We start from the raw sequence: 20182 nt of genomic DNA, 5'->3' as shown, positions 1-20182 counted from the left end.
AGTATGTGAAAGTTACAAAATTTTTTAATAGGGAATGATTATCACATTGTTTTGCCTTCTACATGTAGCTTTTATTAACATCTTCTGTGTGAATGGTACTGAAGGGTTAGGAGCTGTTCCTTTTCATTCAAGCTTCAACTCGTCTCACTTTAAACTGAGAAACACTATTTCCAAAATAGTGGATAGTAAAGGAAAAATTCTGAGTTACAGAACCCTTTCCTTGAACAGCCAGGTTTGTACACAGTGCTAAGGCAAACTATAGCTTAGCAGGAACAAACAAGTGTGGCAGTTCGCAGAGTGAAAATCACAGCCACCTTGCTGCTCCCTCAGCTCTGCTGCAACACTAAACCATGGCTTGGCTTTCTGGGAGAACCAAGACTTGTGGTTTGTCTTGCTCCAAACAAACCATGAGCTTTAACTAAGGTTTGTTCTTAGCTCACCTCTCACAGTTTGGCTGGAGGAGACAAACCACAAGGTCAGGTTTGCAAGGAATGATAAGTCAAACCATGAGGTAGCTGGGTAGTGCTGTAGCGGGGGGGGGGGAGCGAAACAACTACAATTTTTGCTCTGTGCACTAGCACACTTGCTCATTCACTCTTGACCATGGTTTGGCTTAGCTTCACATGGAAATGAGAACAGTGGAGCTGGAAAGAATGACCAGTTATAGTGGAGAGAAAAATCCCTAATTAAAAAACTTCCAACAACAAGGAATAAGGGAATTTGCCACATATAGTTCAAGATCTGGATCCTTAAGTCACTTGAGCCAGAAATTCAAGGTCTTTTATCTTCTTCTACATTTCCGCTTTCCATCTTCTCGATAGTCAGAAAAGATATACTTCCTGCTTCCACCGTGGGCAGGTCAGCTGCAATGGGGTCACATTCTTCATTTGGCTGGGTCACAGGCAGCTCTATGAGAAACACAAAATATTGGCTGTTTAAAGTTGCCATTCTTGCATTGACTCCCTTCCTCTAATGTAATTGCTAAGGCTCATACTCCCTATCCCAGTCAATAACTTGGAAGAGTTTTATGAGGTGAGAGAAGAAATCAATTTCTTTAAACTTGACTTTTATTAGGAGTAAAAGGATGCAATTATCACTAAGGCAGGGGTCAAGCTGCAGGAAACAGTTAACTTTAATAGGGGAAAACACACATTCTGAATGTGAGGAGAGGCATGTTCTAGCTAACTACTGCTAGTTTTCCATGGAATATTGCTATTGAGAGAAGATCCTGTCATTCAGTCATCAAATGTAAAGAAAAGTTGTGCCAATATTTCTTACATTAGCTCTCACCAGCTTATAGGACTCTGTTGTGAGGAGGAGCATGTTTAACTGCATAACAAAATTGTTTCCAAGAAAGGCAGATCAATTGTTATGTTCTTAGAATGCCATTTCAACTTAAGTCACTTCCTTGCCTGCCAACAAACCAGTTTGTGAATCTCCGCTACAAAAAATATCTCACTATTGAGTTGCAGGAAAGGAAGGGGGGAGTGATTCCTGAAAATAACAATTTCACTGTTGTGGCAACCCATGGAAGCTCATCCACCTAGTGACAGATAAACAACCCCATTCACGCAATGTCCAAGAACAGCTGTTTAATTTAATTTGCCTGCTTATGCCAATAAAGCAGGTTTTAGTGTAAAAGATGAGTGCCAGTTGTCACATCAATTTCCTGCTAATCTGAACGCACAGCCTCCCATCCTGCTATTTCTTTGGAACCATTTATCAGAAACATTCAGCCCTAGTAAACTACAACTGGATCTTCACAACAGAGGGGAAACTACTCCCCTCCCCAAACACTAAACAGGCATAGATCCCACTATAGCAGATTTTGCCAGCCTGGGACCTTTCAGATGTTTTGGACAACTTTCCATGAGCGCAAGCTAGCAGTGGCTAGGGCTAAAGAAAACTAGTCCAAAACATCTGGAGGGTGCTAGGCTAGTGAAAACTGCACTAGAGCAATGTACAACAGCCTTTCTTTGCTAGGAACACTAGACATGGCTATTCTATGAACCTGAACACAGATCTTCCCCCATCACAGAAGAGGTTAAGGAACAGCAAAAAGGGTCCCCCACCTGCCTACTACTCACTGCCTCTCCCCCCAAACATTGGAAAAAGGGTGAGGGAAGGTAAGCAGTGGGTGAAGGAAAAATTCAGCACCCCTCACCTGCACACACCCTTTTGCAGGACAGACCTCAGCCAAACTACCCTCTTTACACATTGCAGGAGGTATGTCTGTGTTTGAAAATGGAACTATAGCTCTTGTGTACAGTTTGGCCCTCAGTCACTCTCAGCACAGATAGCAGCCAAAACGGTTTCACTTCCTGGATGTGGGCACTGACTCCATCCCCTAACTGTTCAATAGTGAACATTTCTGCAGGAGCTGCATTAGCAATGAAGCTTCAAATGATGGCCCAAGATCCTCATCGTTTGTATTCATAACTTTAGAATTTACCGTCTTCTTGTGGCTGACTGCTGAACTGCATTTTTGCTTGTCTTCTTCCAAGGGCTAATTGCCTATTTCTTTCAATCCTCTGCTGCTGCTCTTCTGTTAGCACGGTACTCTGAGGCAAACCAAACTCTTCCCTTGCATTTTGGTTTTCTGAAAATAAATCTAACTCTTCAGTGGCTGTACTAGGTCTACTGCTTCCCCCGTCTTCACCTGTATTGAATGCAAAAACTCCATCAGAAGTTTCCAGGCAAGATCTACATTGGCTGGGCTACTTTAAAAACAAGTATAGCAAACACGTTGCTAGAGTGCCATACATCAGTATTCCTTCATTTAACGGAGAAGCAAAATGTAGATGAAAAGCTACTTGTACAATGACACAAAAGGACAACTCCTGGACCTTATTAATTAGAAAGCAATCAGAATTAAAATTAAAAGGTATCTAATTCCTATACCAAAAAGGTATCCAACTCCTATCATTAACTTTTCCTTAAACCCAAACTGTTGTCTGTTGCTAAACAGTAATGTATGGAACCATCGCACAGAAATCTGATAACTAGACAGAGGCTGTCGGCAGGAACCATTTTGTTAATGTATGTGGCTGCCTAGGGCTGCACTGTATTGCTAACAAATGCAACCAATATGCATTGCAGCCACAATTATCTAATTGCACTGATGTCCCAGGAGACGAAGGCAAAACAATCTCTTCTCTGCATATTGGTTTACACTTTTAAAAATCAGTTCAGTGACAGCAGTGACCTTTTCACTAAACTTTTAATTTAACCACTGTTACAGCAATTACCAAAATTTCTACCTAGTTCCTCTTTGAAAAGTCCAGAGCTTCCCAGGAGACCACAAAAGTTTACTCATGGACATATAATCAAAGGGCTCAGCAAAATGCAGAGCGCTTAAGGAGACTACTTGGAAAAAATCCTGTATCCTGGAAACTGTATTTATTGTCTCCTAAGCACAATGTCCAGTCCAGTGTTTTGGCTGGAGAGGGATCCCAACAGAGCCATAAATCTCTATAACAATTACGTTCCTTACTTAAAAATCAATAAATAAATGCATTATTCTAAGGATGGGTAGAACTTACACAGTAGTCTACTAGCCAATTTCCAGTGGATCATCTAGTACAGGTTTGGAAAACCTTTGGCCCTCCAAATGTTGAACTACAACTTCCAGCAACCCCAGAAAGCATGGCCAATGGCCAGGGATGATGGGAGTTGTAGTTCTGCAACAACTGGTGGGCCAAAAGTTGCCCATACCTCATCTAGGACCTGCTGGTTGCTGGGATTTGCTGCATAGAGTGCAGGATTAGGTAGCTCTTTAGATCCAGCAAGGCACTTCTTATGTCCTTAAGCAAGGGCACACATTCAAGAGCACTCAATACCAATGAGATATCCCTTAACTAAAAAATTCCTGAGCAGACACTTAGTGGATTCTTGGATTCTAGATTTTAAAAACACTGCAAGACAGGCCAGCTCACCCTTGAAAGACCTGAATTTTGCTGTCAGTTCTCAGTAGCATCTATATGTCTGACATTCAAAGGGAAAAGGATGCAATGTTAACATTTTCAATGCATACGTGCCTTCATTACTTGTGAAGTCTTCATGCAAAATGGGTAAGTCAAGTCTAATTCGCTTTAAGCATGCCTAGAATGAGAAAATGTGCCATATATTATAGATCAAATTGTATGTGTTGCCTTCAACTAAGCATTGCATTTACTCAAAACAGCTGACACCCACCTGAACGGGTTTTTTATTCCCTAAACTCTCTACTCTTTCAACAAAATCTTCAAACTGAAGTTTAGGGAATAGCCTGTGAGCCCAGTGCTCCATGTGCCTCACAAGTGCCTTTAGGTCTGCTTCCTGAACAAAAGGACAAGATAAAATTTAAATACAGAACATACTCAGATTAAGAAAGTAAAAGTTTTAAGTATTAGAAGTTCTTAAATACTTAATTTGTACTTCTTGCTGCAACAGCATATCCAATTGACAAAAGGAATTAGCTCTGAAAACAAGATTACAGACCCTTTCTTGATGACATTGGGGAAGTGGCCGTAGCTCAGCGATACAGCATCTGCTTTGCATGCAAAAGATCACAGGTTCAATCATCTACATCTCCAGATAGGACCGGAAACATTGTATCTAAAACCCTCAAGAACCACTGCCAGTCAGTGTAGAGTCGGCGTTCTTCACCCTTGGATCCCCAGATGTTGTTGCACTACAGTCCTCACCATCCCTGACCTTTGGCTACGCTGAGGATGATGTAAGTTGAGTCCAACAACATATGGGGACCCAAGGTTGGAGAACACTGGACAATACTAAACTAGAGGAAACAATTGACTCAATATAAAGCAGTTTCCTATGTTTTTACTGTGACACTGGCAATAAGCAAAAAACCCAAATTTTGCTTGCAACAAACAACTTTAGCACAGAGGTGGAGAACCTTTTTGGCTCCACAGGCTCCATTAGATCTTAGCCCCATGGGTCAAATTTGACAGATGAGTGGGGTTGCCCACCTGTCAATCAGCTAACATCAGGTAATTGGGCACTTTGAAGTCCCTAAGTCAGGACTTCAAAGCACTATGCAGGGCTCTTTGCAAAGAGCCCTGCATGGTGCTTTAAAGCACCTGAGGCTTGGCTTTTTCTTGTCAATGCAGATGGGCAGTAGAGTCAAAGCTGGCTGTCCTTCCTCAATGTACATAACTGGCAGTGCACGTTAAGGCTCCTGATTGTGCACTGGCAGCCACATCTCTACTGACTCACATCTAATGTCATATATGATGCATATGAGCATTATTGGGAAGGGGGAGAAATAAATGCAAAGTTGTTACAGAGGATAAATGCAAAGTTGTCTTTATCTAGCTAGCACAGCTATAGCAAGGAAATCCAATTTTTTCATCAGGAACTGCAATTTTATTTTTCACTAGGCAAAATACTCCTTCCACAGTCTAGCATGTTTAATGCAGTTTGTAGTGGTATGTAAAATATGGTATCACAAGCACATACTGGCCTGTAAGAGGCCCAAGTTAAAATTCTCACTCTGCCGGAAAGCTCCCTGGATGATCCTAGGCCAGTTACCATCTCTCAGTACAGCCTACCTCACAGGGTTCTAAGCATAAAACGGGGGAGAAACTTTGAGCTCCTTTAAGGAAAGGGAGGAAATAAACGTAACAAATAATGCATCACAACTGCTTCCCTAACCATTTAATGAATTTTGAAAAAAGGATTTTTGCAATGCTTGTTAAAGAAAACCTTCAAATGGTCACCATCGCAGCAAAGTAGTGTTTGCATATCCTTATAATTCTTCTAGAATTCAGTTCTAGAATCCTTATCTCGTTTTTATTTTTTAAAAGTCAAAGATCTCTCCTCAGCCTGCAGAAAGAATACTCACATCTATTCTGTAAGATAATAATAAATAATAAAATTTTATTTGTTAGTCGCCTATCTGCCCGACTTAACGGACACTCTAGGTGACTTACAACCAGAATTAAAATACAATATACAATTCATCCAATATCAAAACATCTAAACACAACAAAAAGCTAATCCACCCCAAGGTTCTTGTAGGCCTGCCTGAATAGCCAGGTCTTTAAGGCTCGGCGAAAGCTCATCAGGGAGGAAGCATGTCGAAGATCATAAGGGAGAGAGTTCCAGAGGGTGGGGGCCACAACTGAGAACGTCCTCTCCCGGGTCCGCACCAGCCTAGCTGTTTTGACTGGTGGGACCGAGAGGAGGTCCTGTGTGGCTGATCTTGTTGGGCGGCCTGATTGGTGATACTGGAGGTGGTCCTTCAGATAAACTGGGCCGAAACCGTATAGGGTTTTAAAGGTCAGTACCAACACCTTGAATTGGGCCCGGTAAACCACTGGTAGCCAGTGTAGATCTACTAACACTGGAGTAATGTGATCTCGGCGTCGGCTAAGCTTGATCAAGCGTGTCGCCGCATTCTGTACCAGCTGCAGTTTCCGGACCGTTTTCAAGGGTAACCCCACATAGAGCGCATTACAGTAGTCTAAGCGAGAGGAGACCAGGGCATGTATCACCCGTGGGAGTAGATGCACAGGAAGGTAGGGTCGCAGCCTCTGTATCAGATGGAGTTGATACCAAGCTGCCCAGCTCACTGCCGAAACCTGAGCCTCCATGGACAGCTGAGAGTCAAGAATGACCCCTAGGCTGCGGACCTGGTCTTTCAGGGGTAATCTTACCCCATTCAGGACCAAGTTGATGTCTCCCAGCCTTCTCTTGTCACCCACAAGCAATACCTCGGTCTTATCGGGGTTTAGCCTCAGCCTGTTCTCGCCCATCCATCCACTTACGGACTCCAGGCACTTGGACATGGTTTTCACAGCCAACTCTGGTGAGGACTTAAATGAGAGATAGAGCTGAGTGTCATCCACATATTGGTGACACTGCAGCCCAAAACTCCTGATGATCGCTCCCAGCGGCTTCACATAGATGTTAAATAGCATGGGGGAGAGGATAGAACCCTGTGGTACCCCACAATTAAGGGGCCAAGGGTCTGAAACCTCATCCCCCAATGCCACCCGTTGACACCTGCCTGCGAGATAGGAACGGAACCACTGCAAAACAGTGCCCTCCATTCCCAATCCCTCTAGGCGATTCAACAGGATACCGTGGTCAACGGTATCAAAAGCCGCTGAGAGATCTAGGAGGATGAGGAAGGTATATTCTCCCCTATCCAACGCCCTCCTCATATAATCCACCAGGGCGACCAAGACTGTTCCAGTTCCATGTCCAGTCCTGAAGCCCGATTGGAATGGATCCAAATAATCCGCTTCATCCAAGTGTGTCTGTAACTGTTTGGCCACCACTCGCTCTATCACCTTGCCCAAGAATGGTAAATTAGAAACTGGGCGAAAGTTATTCAACTCTTGGGGATCCAAGGAGGACTTTTTTAAGATGGGCTTTATCACTGCCTCCTTGAGGGCTGATGGCATTGCACCCTTTCAAGGATACATTTACCACTGCCTTGATCCCTTCACCCAGTTCCTCTTTGCAGCTCATAATGAGCCATGAAGGTATTGCAATATGAGAGCTATTATCTGCAAAGGGTTCATTCTCAAGGATTCATTTGTTCAATGAACATGCACAGCAATCTTTTCAACACTGAGGCAAATCCTCCTCATTTTGGTGACTTTCCTTTTACTGTTATTGAGGGATAATATCAAATGAACATTACTTGAAATAGCCAGTTTTGTGTCACCATCACCATGACAGAGTGGCAATTCACAACTGACCAGTAAAACTAACCATGTTGGTATGACAACCCGTAACATTTAATCCAATCATTTGTCGACAGACTTCATATTCAAATGTTCCACAGTTCAGATCCCAGAATACATATGCATACAATGACCACAAAAATCAAAAGACAACTTCTCAGCATTCTTACCTCACAACCTTTACCTTTGAATTTTACATTATCAAACATATTCCGCAAAGCTGGAAGTCCTCGCTCTGAAGCTAACCTGTGAACATTAGAAGTGTCTCCAGTTACTTGAAATTTTTTTTTCATTAACAGGTATTCCATCCAAAATCCTGAAATAAAATGCCAACGTGTACAAGAGGTGCTGTATACAATCTGTTACATCTCTCGATGAAGCACAAAATTTTCACTTGAAGTATTTCCACTTCTGAAGAGGTGTCAAAATGCTATCAAACTCTAGGGGTAGCCAGTGAAGCATTCTTGCACTACAACCCCCTTCAGCACCAGCCCGCGTGGCCAATAGCTAGGGATGATGGAGCTGTAGTCCAACAATATCTAGAGGGCACCATGTTGGCTGTAGATTATTTGTTCTGGCAGAATCTACAACACGGAGGGTTGCATTCAACTAAGTCCTTCTCAAAGTAGACCCACTGAAATGAACGAACCTAAGCTAGTCACATCTATTCATTTCAATTGGTCTACTCTGAGCAGGACTAGCACTGAATACCACCCTACTATATAAATATACTAGACAGGCAGAACGGCCTTAAAAACAAAAACAGCTTACAAACTGGGTTGGCAAGTCATTATTTAGATGGGTTTTGGCACCCATTACAGTACAGCGATGGGAAGATGGCCCTTGACTAACCAACGCTCTCAATACTTCCTGCTCAATCCTTTTTATCCTCCCCACTCACTGCCAAGCAGATGACGTGGCACGACAATACAGCAATGGCAAGGCAGAGGACACCCCATTACTTAGTTTATTCATTTATTTAAATTATTTATTTAATTAATACATTCCATTCTTCCTCCCAAAGGAGGCCAGAGCAGCAAACATAAACAAAACCATTTAACACAAAGTATTAGTATCCTGCCTTGTGACCCATCACAAGAACCATCATGAGATGGCTCATGTCATTAAAACAATATACGTTCCCTAAAATGGTAAAAGCAAATAGAAAAAAGACCTCAAGTTAAATACCAGAAATTGGATATTTAAAATCGAATAAGGGTGGGGATAAAGCACCAAACCAAAGGTATGGCAGAACAAAAAGCCTCTGGCAGAATGCTGAAGCGCCAGCAAAGTGTCTGTATGTTTGTTGCAACCTGCCCTGAGGTCCTCAGAATAGAAAGAGCCATAACCTGAGTACTGCAACTGAAAGGGCATTATCTCATGTCCTAGCCAACTGGACCTCAGACTGCAATGGAATGTGCAACTGGGCCTCTAATGACAAGAGCAGTGGATGCACAGGCTCATAGGGGACTCAACAACCAAAGTTCCACTCTGGGGCATTTCTAGTTACCCTAGGACACCATACAGGTCAACAAAGGAAGAAAACTCAGATCTACTTTGGGATGCATCTCATGGATCCAGGTTCTAGAACTCTGGTAATCACTACAACGGCTCCAGAGCAGTAATATACAGTGGGAAGAACAGAGGCACTCATATAAGATTAGAAGGGTTTTTTTCCTAATACCTTTGAGCATCTAGTTTAGGCACCGGTCTTTTAACAGCTTTCCTGGTAGTCACAGAGGAATCTTTGGTTTGTGACAATTTGTTTCCCTCTGGCTCTGGCAAACAAAAAACCACATGGGGATGCAATTATATTTATTGAATCATTCACAATAATAAATATTCCTAGAGATTACATATCTTCCTAGGTATTGCAAATATTCCTTGGTATTGCATATACTATATATGAATGCTGTACCAGCCTCATAGTTATATGCCAGAAAAAAATATTTATTCATGCGTATTTAGGCTGCTGTTAGAGTAAGAATGTGGAGCCTTCTTCTGCATAAGGCTGCATTCTTCCAGGGGTAGCAGCAGAGGTGAAGCTAAAACTTAGCAACAGAAGAGGGGTACGTTTTTATGGTGGGCTACATTCCAGCCATGCAAGGCAGCACACAAACACACACCTCTCCATCCAGCCACGTAAGTGGCTATTGCAGTTCAAAGACATCGAAGACAGACTTCTGAAAATGATCTTTTTCCGGAGAGCCTTTGGGAGGGATTGAAGGTAGAGCCTGACACTGATTTTATGCCTTCTGTGTTAAATTTTACCTTTGTAGTCCCTTTAGAGTGTGTGTGTGTGTGTGTGTGTGTGTGTGTGTGTGTGTGTGTGTGTGTAATATTTTAATTGTATTTTATGTATTTTAAATTTATTTTTTGTGCTTTTACTGTTTACAATTTTATTATGTACCTGTTTGATTTTATTTTTGTAAGCTGCCCTGAGTGCCCTATTATAGGGTAGAAGGGCAGGATAGAAATATCTTAAATAAATAAAGACATGTTCATGCCAAGCAAAAGCACTCTGTGGAGCACGTGGAGCAGGGCCAACAAGGGCATGGTCTGGGGAGAGGGGGTGCAGCCTAGGGAGAGCCCTGAGGCCAAAGAGAGAAGAAGTGCAGAATACATTCAGTCCACATGCTGGAGGACCCCACCCCAGTGTTACAGCCCATTGTATCTAACCCAGATAACCTTATGGAAGACAAAGCATGCAGAAGAGCTCTCAACCACTCGTTTCCAAAATATCAAACGTAACTTTTATCTCTAAATTATTTTTAAAAAACTACCATGTGCACAAAATAACTTCTGCCCCCCATAAACAGTCCACAGCAAATAGTTTCATGGATTCAGGCTGCAGTTCTATGCACACATACCACGGAGTAAACCACACTGAAGACAGCGGGACTTGCTTCCAAGTAAACGTGCATAGGACTGTGCTGTTAGGATTCCAAATGTGAATATTTAGTTCAAGTGAACAGTCACCTCCATTGACTAGGTTGCCTTCAAGATCTCCTGGAGAGTCTGGAGGAGGTAGAGGTAGAAATGTCTCATCCTGGATTTGTTCATAATCAGGAAGATCAAACAAATTGCCTTCTATTGGATCTATCATCTTGCCTTCAGGGTTGCTCTGTCCAAGAAAATGACAATGCAAAATTGTGAAATTATTGTAAAAAAAATGGAGAATGAGGGTGTGGGAAGGAAGAGGTGAAGTATCACCAGTAACCATGAATAAATTTAAAACATGTTGAGGGACGGCAGGTCCTCTATCTTGCTCCAATTCACCAGTGAATTTAAGAAGATACAAAGGGCAGAGGGTGGGAGGTGGAAATATCTAGGTTGTAACATGGGGAATTGCTCCATCCCCTTGATCATTCTGGTTGCTCTTTTCTTACCCTTTTCCACTCTACAATATGTAGATAGTGTGTGGGCTTTTATCTGCATTGTCTGGGAACAATGACTAAATTTTGTATTTGCGAAAGTTTTGAGGCGACATGCTAACTTTTCTTTCAGTGTGGGCAAGTAGGTCATTGGAACTCGCTGCCTACTGATATCAGGCAAGTGCCTTTGCCGTTTTCTTTTCTGTGCCTGCTAAGAACTTTTTTGTTTTTAATTTGCTTTAAAATGTTCTTAATTGCTTGGGTTTCTTGTTTCATCAATAATTTGAATGTCTTTCGTAAACCACTTAAGAGTTTTTTCTACAATCAAGCGATATATAAATGTTAATAAATTAATTAATTATATATCCCTTTTGAGGTGAGGCGAACTGAACTGGTCACGGTATTCCAATTGCAGCCTCGCCGACAGATTTATACAACAGCATTAAGATATCAGTAGCTTTATTTTCAATACCTTTCCTGACAGAGGCGAGGCGAGGCGGAGGCCCCCAGCCCCCCGCTAGGCCTCCCGTAAGGCCTCCGCCACCCCCCATGTAGATTTTTCCTTACCTGATAAACTCAGAAAAACACTTCGCCCGCCCGCGCTTACATCAAGCACTTCCCTTCGACATCACTTCCGCTTCCGGGAAAAGTCGCTGAATAAAATCGTGCTAAGCCACTAAGGGAGCGTTAGCGAGCCGGGAGTAGAGAAGCTTGAAGGCGGAAGCCGCGTGATCTCGCGAGAACCGTGGCGTGTGTTCTTCTCCCATAGACTTCGAACCTGTAAGTGGCAGAGGAATATTCCGGATCCAACGGGGAGAAAATTGCTCCCTCCGTAGGAGAGGAACGAAACTCTCCGCCGCCCCCTCCCCAATAAAAAGGTCGCTGACAAGACAGAGATTTAATTTGTGAGTAACCTGGGAGAGTGTGGTGTAGTGGTTAGACTCACTACAGTGTCAGACTACGACCTGGGGTTCGAATCCCCACACAGCCATGAAGCTCCCTGGGCGACCTTGGACAGTCATTTCCTGTTAGGCTCAGAGGAATACCGCTTACCATGAAAACCCTGTTCATAGGGTCGCCATAAGTCAGACTCGACTTGAAGGCAGTTCATTTCCATAACCTGGGAGAGTTGGTGGTCGGGCGTTGAGGTCCAAACCCCTCTGATCTGCAAACCAACAGTGCTGGGACACATATAAGCCCAGTTGTGCGCAATCTTAAAGTTATGCCTCGGTCTCCTGTGGACTGTTGCAGAGGAATGAAATTGTTAGGCACGATTCTCCCATACACTATCGCCTCCTTTTGTTGTTCTCTTCAAATATTGCCTCTTCAGTCACCCACCACAGAGGCTTAACCCCCTGCCACCTGGGCCATTTGTTTCCTCACATATGTTTATTGATTTTCTTTTGTATTGCAGAAACATAAACCATATAGAGGAAACCATAGCAACAAAACAAGAGGATACCAAATAAAAAGAACGATGTCATGGGCATGTAACACATCTTGAAATGAATAAACACCATCCACATCAAAAAGCCCTTAGCAGGAGGCTACTGAACAACAGTTACAACAAAAATCATCATTAACTTGGTGAAAAGGTTACATGGACAAACTACCACCATGGACACTTGAAAGCAACCTCTCATGCATTCTACATTTAGAAGCTGCCCCTTCCATGCTTGAGGGCAGGGGCTTTCCAAATCAGCAGACATGACATCCAGACAGGCCCAAGCCCTGCTGTTTCCCTTCATAAATAAATGGCTGAGCCGAGCCAAGCTTCATTTGTGTTGTGGTTTACTGTCAGAAACATCCAGCATCCAACCAGCACCTTTTTCCACACCCCAATCTCACATATTTAAGGCACATGGTACATTTCTGATTAGGGAAGGCTGACAGCACAATCCTAACCATACCTACTTAGAAGTAAGTCTTATTGGATTCAATAGGACTTACTCCCAGGCAAGTTAGAATTGCAGCCTTAAATGCCTTCCTTTAGAACAAGTGCGGGGAACTACAATTCCCATCAGCCCTGACGGTTGGCGAAGGTCCAAAAGTTGCTGATACCTGTATGCATTGGGCTCAAGCTATACCCATCTAGGAACTGACATTTCTGACCCAGAAGCCCTCAGCTTTGCTCAAGTCACATCTATGTGACTTGGAGTACATCTAGCACAAATAAAAGTTCTACCTTTTGGGGGTGGGAAGGGAAAGGGGCCTTGTTTTTTTAAAAAAAAATTCCATGACAGACAGAAATTATCCATAAGATTTGGAATCAGCAAGATTCAAGGACGCAATCGTTCCAAGGATGTGTTCTCCCAGTTTGGCCTTCAGAGTGAATAGTGAATTATACCACAAGTGCCTATATGCCTTATTTCAATGAATTTGTTCTTTGAAGTTCTCCCACTTACATTATTAATTGTTAATTGTTCTGGCACGACAGTTGGCTCTGTGTAGGATACTACCGTAAAAGTTCTATGATGATCACAATTTGTTTCTAGCATTTATCCATTTTTTAAAATTTTTAAATAAGGTTGATGCGTTTACTCTTTAATAAATGTAAATGTACTGCCTTCAAGTCGATGCCGACTTATGGCAACCCTACGAATAGGGTTTTCATGGTAAGTGGTATTCAGAGGGGGTTTATCATTGCCTCCTTCTGAGGCTAAGAGGCAGTGACTGGCCCAACGTCACCCAGGGAGCTTCATGGCTCTGTGGGGATTCGAACCCTGGTCTCCCAGGTCATAGTCCAACACCTTAACCTCTACATATGGGCCCTTTAATTATTGTCAAGATTAATCTAGAAAATAGAAGCAATGTTTATCCTAGATGAAATTTCAGGAGTAGTTCATTATACTTTTTGTAATTAAAAAAATAGGAACACAGTGAAAAGATTAAACAAAAAAAATATTATTTAAACACCAGAAGGGGAGAAAAAAAATTAGGTTTGGCCACACAATACGGGTGGAAGACCACTGGTCCATCTCGCTCTGGGTTGTCTACACGGACTGGCAGCGGACTCTGCATGGTTTCAGGCAGGAGATTTCCCCAGCCCTTCCTGGAGAGGCGAGGGGCTGAAACCGGCACTTTCTCCCACTGGGCTCTTCCCAGTAACACGGGACGTTGCCTTGTTGAGAGCATCTAGGCGTGGTCAACACTGATTGGCAGCAGCTCTCCTGCAACTGGGAAAAGCCCATGGAGACACCGGGGACCGAACCTGCGTCCTTCTGCCTTGCAAAGCAATTGGAAAGCATGCGCTTTAGCACCGAGCTGCTCCCGTCCTTCGCCGCAGGCCGTTCGCGACCTCTCCTCGCCTCAATTTCCCACGCATTCCGGGCAAAGGAAGGGCAAGAGGCTTGGCTTGGGGCTTCACGCCTCCAGTGCACATGTGCACGGCTCGGGGCACATGCGCCCTGCGCAGAGCCGGAGCCCGTCTTGGCACATGCATGCTCGCCCAAGGAGGATCCCCTCCCCTCCTCTGCCCTCCCCTCCCTCGTAGCCCGCGCGCTCCTCTCCCGCGCCTAGTTCTTTAAAGCAGCGCAGCAGGAGCAGGAGGCGCCGCCCGGAAGGCAGCGGAGCCGAGGCAGGCAGCTGCAAGAGCCGCGGAAGGGGAGAGGGAGCCGGCGCCGGCGCCTGCTTTGCCACGGGGTCCGGGCCGGTGGGGTTAAGAGCCGCGGGAGAGGAGCGCGCCGGCCCCTCCGTCCTGCGCTTCTGCAGCCCGGGGCTCGAGGACGTGCCAAGCGGGGCTCTTGCAAGCTGCCTGCTCTCGCCTTTCCCTGGCAGCCTTTTGCAGCTCCCCGGCTCGGAGAGAGACCATGCCGAAAAAGAAGCCTATGCCGATCCAGCTGAACCCGGCGCCCGACGGCTCCGCCATCAATGGGACCACCTCGGCCGAGTGAGTCCAGACGGGAATGGAGGGGAGGGGAGGAAAGGAGGAAGTTGCAGCCCCGGGAGGGTGGCCCTTGATGTCCTCGCTGGCCGGCTCGCGTCGCGCCTTCAGCTTCTCGGAGCGCCTTGGGGGGTTTCTTTACCTGGACTTTTGTGTTGTGGGAACTTGGAGCGGTACAAACCCGATCAAGGCGCCCTCGTTTTCGTTTCAACAGTATTAGTTGCTTTCAAAGAGGGATTCTGAAACTAAGCGTAAAAGTCTCAGGGCTGCAGTCAACGAAGTGCTACTCAGAGTAGACGCCTTGAAATGAATAGGCCAAAGTCAGTTGTCTTCAGTAATTCCAGTAGGTCTGCTCTGAGTAGGACTTAGGGTGCAATCCAATACATGTCTACTCAGAAGCGAGCTCCATTGGGTTCAATGAGACATACTCCCGGGTAAGTGTGCGTTGGGTTGCAGCTTCAGTTGGACGCAGCCCTTTGTGTTGTTGAATCAGATAAATATTTCTGTATGTTATGTTCCATCTTGGGGACTCTTACACGTAAGGGAGGAAATAATACAGTAGACCCCTAAGACTCAAAATATGGTAAGACAAAATGGCACTTTTTCAACCATGTAAAAAAGGAGAATTATGGGCTGAGGGTAACTTTTAAACTGCCCTCAGGCAAGGACTCCATATTTTAACCCATCGTACAGGTTTGTCACCTGAAGAACATTGTAGAAGATTTTCCCCTGGTTTTCAGAATATTGTACGGCCCTATCAGTAAAAGCAGCATTGATAAAAGGCCTTTTTTTCTGTTTGCCAGTTGGCAGAGCCTCTCCCACTTGCTCCACTTTGTGTGACAGTTTCATGACTGCCAAAACGGTATTATTGTTTGTAGGAAACGCCACTTTAAAAGTAAATTTTTTTAAAAAAAATTTCATATACCTGCAACATGTTTACATAACCTGGCAAAACTGCCATACTGCGCTGTTGCTGTGATCATCACAGGCTATTCCAGCAAAGTGGGTGTTTTCTGACATCTCCAGATAACGGGACTTAACAAACAGGTCAATGGAGAAGACTGATGGAGTCGGGATGAAACCACAGCTCATTGCCTCAATCTCTCATTTGAAATAGCCCCAACATTTTTGCAGTAATCAAAGCTTCTGCCTTTTATTGTCAGGATTACCTGTGAGTTGACAACTCTAGTGACTGATTGCCTAAAAAGTCTACACCGCAGCCTTCTGCCTAGTGAATTGTGAGGAATAAACAACAGAGCTGCAACAGGTCCACCCCTCATGTCTTCATTGCAAAGCTGAGGTGTAATCAAAGGGCGACCTGTTCACGACAAGGATGCTTGAATTCAGTTATTCAGATACAAACTGACCTGATCCTGCCCTTTAGGGACTGAGTGAAATTTATCCTTTGGCTTTTGGACTTTCCGAATATTCTAGCACAGTTCTTGGGTCAAAAAGCTTATAAAAGTATATTTAGAAAGGCTAGGTTCGAGATAAAATTACATTTTAAAAGTTTATATTTAAATATGTATTGAAATGCACATTTTCTTGCAGATTTTTTAAACAATATTATAGATTAATGTGGACACTGCACAGAACAGTTGAGTGCAAAAGTGTCACTGAACAGAAAATGATTTATTTGAAAAAAATGAAATGGACTGCCTTCAGGTTGATCCCCGACTTATGGCTACTCGATGAATAGGGTTTTCATGGTAAGCAGTATTCAGAGGTGGTTTACCATTGCCTCCCTCTTGAGGCTGAGAGGCAGTGGCTGGCCCAAGGTCACCCAGTGGGTTTCATGGCTGTGTGGGGATTTGAACTCTGGTCTCCCAAGTGGTAGTCCAACTATGCACTCCTAATTTAAAATGAGGGCTCTGCTGTTACTTTAGCAAGGCCCTTTAATCCTTTTCGTTTTCCATATGTGTACAGAAATTGTCAGTCATAACTTGCTCACATATTGTTTTTACATCTGCAGATCTGTTTTTTAATTATTTCTGTGCAAGCATACATGTAGAAAAATGTATGTTGGCACTGGATTTCCACATGACATTTTGAGGGGAGGGGCTACTCACTCTCCCCAGAAAGGCAGGGTAGTAGACATTTTAGTAATAAGTAACAACTTTTCCTTTAAAAATCCATATGGATGAATGGACAGATTAGTTCATGTGTGCCATTTCCCCCTTAGGAATACTTCCATTAGCAAACACAGTGGTAGAATTTATGCTAAGGTCAGTGGAAAGTGGATAAGAGAAAAATCAACTCATTTGAAATGTGGTGTTGGAGGAGAGCTTTGCGCATACCATGGACTGCAAAAAAAAACAAATAATTGGGTGTTAGAACAAATTAAACCAGAACTATCACTAGAAGCTAAAATGATGAAACTGAGGTTATCATACTTTGGACACATAATGAGAAGACATGATTCACTAGAAAAGACAATAATGCTGGGAAAAACAGAAGAGAGTAGAAAAAGAGGAAGGCCAAACAAGAGATGGATTGATTCCATAAAGGAAGCCACAGACCTGAACTTACAAGATCTGAACAGGGTGGTTCATGACAGATGTTCTTGGAGGTCGCTGATTCATAGGGTCTCCATAAGTTGTAGGCGACTTGGAGGCACATAACAACAGTGGAACGTTCAGTCAATTGGCCAGCATGCAAACTCAAGAAAGGCTCCCGAGTAAACTTGGCAGTCATGAGATAAAACGATCGGTCGTCTTATCAGTTTGTAATGAGTTAAATATGAGGAAGTAGAAGGTATGAGTAGGTTTCACAATGAAGGAAGTAAGTAGTGGGAAGTAAGGAAGAATCTGAGTTGAAACGGGTGCTATTTAACATTCTTAAATAGTCTGCAGTCAGGGATGATGTTTGGGATGGCCAAGGCTACAACTGATAGCAAATTGTTCAGGATGATGAACACCCAAGCAGAATTTGAAGATCTCCCAAAGAATCTGTCCAAATTGGGTGAATGAGCAATAAAATGGCAAATGAGGGTCAGTGTAAGTAATGGCAAGTTGCTGCACATGGGGGAGGAAACTTGTATACACCGATGGGGTCTCATTTGGTGGTGACTGATCTGGAAAGACATCTTGGGGACACAGTGCATAGCTCAATGGGAGTGCCAATTTGGTGTGCAGCTTAAATGAAAAAGGCAAATATGCTGGGGAGTATTAGGAAAGGGACTGAAAAAACAGTCAACTGTTTATGGTGCAACTGTGTGGAATTCTGTGTACCGTTTCTTAAAAGGGATATCATAGAGCTAAAAAAAGGTGCACAAGGGGACAACCAAATTGAACAACAGGTTGGGGAATTTTTCCTATGTAGAAGGACTAAATCATTCTTAATGTAGGAAAAAGATGACTAAAGGGAGAACATAACAGAGATTGATAAAATGATACATGGTGTAGGATAGAGTGAATAGATACATTGAGTAGACAGAGAAACACTTTTCTCTATTTCTAGGAAGTCTACAATTTGGGATCACCCAAGGCAAATGATAGTTAGCAGCTTCAGAACATATAAAAAAAGTACTTCGTACAATACAGTAATTGTATCAACCTGATGCTGGTCTGGTATGTATAACAGAGACCTGGCTCCACCTCTCCCAGATACGTCCTCTAGGGTTTGGGATGAAGCACCAACCTTGGCTTGAGGGGTGAAGAGGTGGAGTTGCTGTAGTCCATAAGGATTTCATCTCCCTGGGCAGATACCCCCTTCAGCATTTGTTTAGTTTTGAGCGTCTGTACATGATGTTGGGGAACAGAGACAGAATATAGATTCTGTTGGCATACCAACTACCTGCTGCTTAACAATCTCCTTGCTTGAGCTGACAGAGATGGTCTTGGATGTGATGATGAGGACTAAGGCTTTTGATCTTGGGTCACTTCAGTACTGACATTGAGGCCACCTTGTCTGTGTAGTTTGGGATTTCATGGCTGCCAAGGGAAACATGGGAATAGCTCAAATTATATCTGACCGACATATGTGGCAAGATATACATTGGACTTGGTCTTCTGTACTCGGGTGGAGGGTGGTGATCTGTAGCTATTATTATTTCTTTATTATTTTTTATTGAGCTTGTTAGTCTCCAAGTGACTTACAGCACGTTTAAAACATAAATATGAATATATAATACCATGAAAGCAGAATAGACAAGACTCATAACAGCCACAGGAAGTTTGACAGCAGACTAATAACAAAACAACACCCTCTCAGACTATCAAGTGCCTGGGAGGAAAAAGGTACGTCTTTACCTGGTGCTGAAAAGAAGTCAATGAAGGGCCAGATGGACCTCATTGGGGAATGCATGGGGAGCCAGTAATGACTCAGTTGTCATTTACAAATAATTGTTTGATCAGCTTTGGACTGTTTGCTGCCATTAATCTCCAGAAGAGCAGAGGAGAAGTTTTGATAGTCTAACCCTGAAGACTGATGGATCCTCAGGGTTTCTTACAGATTTGGCCAGTGGTTCTACCAAGACTGTAGTCAACTCCTGGAATCAGGAGGTGACTAGGGCCATTGATATGATTGCTCTCTAATGTGCGCTTGGCCAAGCTGTTTAGTCAACTCAGCTCCATCGTTTCAGCTTCTTGAAATACCAATGAAACTGCAAGGCTGACGATTGGAGGCCAGTTGGCAAAAAACTCAAAGTGAATACCACCAAACACAGATTAGAACCTCTACTGTGGTTGTGAAGAAGAAGCTTACTTCACCACCACCACCACACCACCACATCCAGACCATCTCAGCAACTGGGACTTGTTCTACCAGTGAAAGGCCTGTGTAGCACAGACCCAAAAATCAACCTGTGGAACTCTCTTTTTTTTTTTTACAATAATTTTTATTCAAATTTTCATAAAACATACAAAACAAAATCATAAAACATTCAAAGACAAAAAACAAAACAAAACAAAAATGATTAAACAAAAAAATAAAATGTTGACTTCCCATTTGTCGCAGATCAAATCAGTTATAGGTCTACAATATATAACAATCCTGTCTCTTAAATTATATTATAAAATCACTTTCCTCCAGTAGTTATCTTAATTAATCATCAAATCTCATAAACATTACTTTATTCTTTCCACAAAAAGTCAAAGAGAGGTTTCAATTCTTTAAGAAATATATCTATCAATTTTTCTCCTAATAAACATGTCGATTAATCCATCTCGTTAATAATAATAATAATCTTATTGTCATAACCATAGTCCAAATAAACATATCGATTAATC

At 43.2% G+C, this 20182-nt stretch overlaps 2 protein-coding genes, 1 long non-coding RNA gene and 1 other non-coding gene across 5 annotated transcripts in view; 2 read left to right on the top strand and 2 right to left on the bottom strand.

The window, feature by feature from the left end:
* Nucleotides 1-2: 2 nt before the first annotated feature.
* TIPIN (TIMELESS interacting protein) lies at nt 3-11735 on the bottom strand. Of its 2 annotated transcripts, none has more exons than XM_061595129.1 (8): nt 11639-11735; nt 10677-10821; nt 9382-9475; nt 7868-7943; nt 4195-4317; nt 4038-4101; nt 2453-2659; nt 3-908 (listed from the first exon to the last, which is right to left on the bottom strand). In XM_061595129.1, the coding sequence occupies exons 2-8, from the start codon at nt 10801-10803 to the stop codon at nt 772-774; spliced, it is 828 nt and encodes a 275-aa protein (XP_061451113.1). In that variant the 5' UTR covers nt 10804-10821; nt 11639-11735; the 3' UTR covers nt 3-771. The 2 variants fall into 2 exon arrangements, with proteins under 2 accessions (XP_061451113.1, XP_061451114.1); XM_061595130.1 differs by lacking the exon at nt 11639-11735 and adding an exon at nt 11544-11634.
* Nucleotides 2970-3103, bottom strand: LOC133370134 (small Cajal body-specific RNA 14). Its single transcript, XR_009759085.1, has one exon. It is a non-coding gene; the product is annotated as a small Cajal body-specific RNA 14 (non-coding RNA).
* Nucleotides 11736-11857: 122 nt separating the features above from the next.
* Nucleotides 11858-12849, top strand: LOC133369689 (uncharacterized). Its single transcript, XR_009758952.1, has 2 exons — nt 11858-11976; nt 12486-12849. It is a non-coding gene; the product is annotated as an uncharacterized LOC133369689 (long non-coding RNA).
* A 1446-nt stretch (nt 12850-14295) lies between these two features.
* MAP2K1 (mitogen-activated protein kinase kinase 1) overlaps nt 14296-20182 on the top strand; it is a 46048-nt gene continuing 40161 nt past the window's right edge. The window contains exon 1 of the mRNA XM_061595128.1: nt 14296-14960. Within this exon, the coding sequence (XP_061451112.1) occupies nt 14881-14960 (80 nt within the window). The 5' untranslated portion in view covers nt 14296-14880. The remainder of the gene's footprint in view (nt 14961-20182) is intronic.

The sequence above is a fragment of the Rhineura floridana genome, chromosome 14 (assembly GCF_030035675.1).
Source record: "Rhineura floridana isolate rRhiFlo1 chromosome 14, rRhiFlo1.hap2, whole genome shotgun sequence".
In the NCBI taxonomy this organism is placed as follows: Eukaryota; Metazoa; Chordata; class Lepidosauria; order Squamata; family Rhineuridae; genus Rhineura; species Rhineura floridana.
This window is presented reverse-complemented; position numbering and strand designations above follow the sequence as displayed.

Bases quoted from the DNA above. Each gene is read 5' to 3' on its own strand.
- TIPIN (XM_061595129.1), bottom strand. From the start codon at position 10,803: ATGATAGATCCAATAGAAGGCAATTTGTTTGATCTTCCTGATTATGAA. The intron at 7,944-9,381 runs GTATTAGGAAAA...TAATGTTCACAG, and splicing joins CCTAAACTAGATGCTCAAAG to GTTAGCTTCAGAGCGAGGAC. The intron at 2,660-4,037 runs GCACGTATGCAT...CATTCAATACAG, and splicing joins AGACTTCACAAGTAATGAAG to GTGAAGACGGGGGAAGCAGT.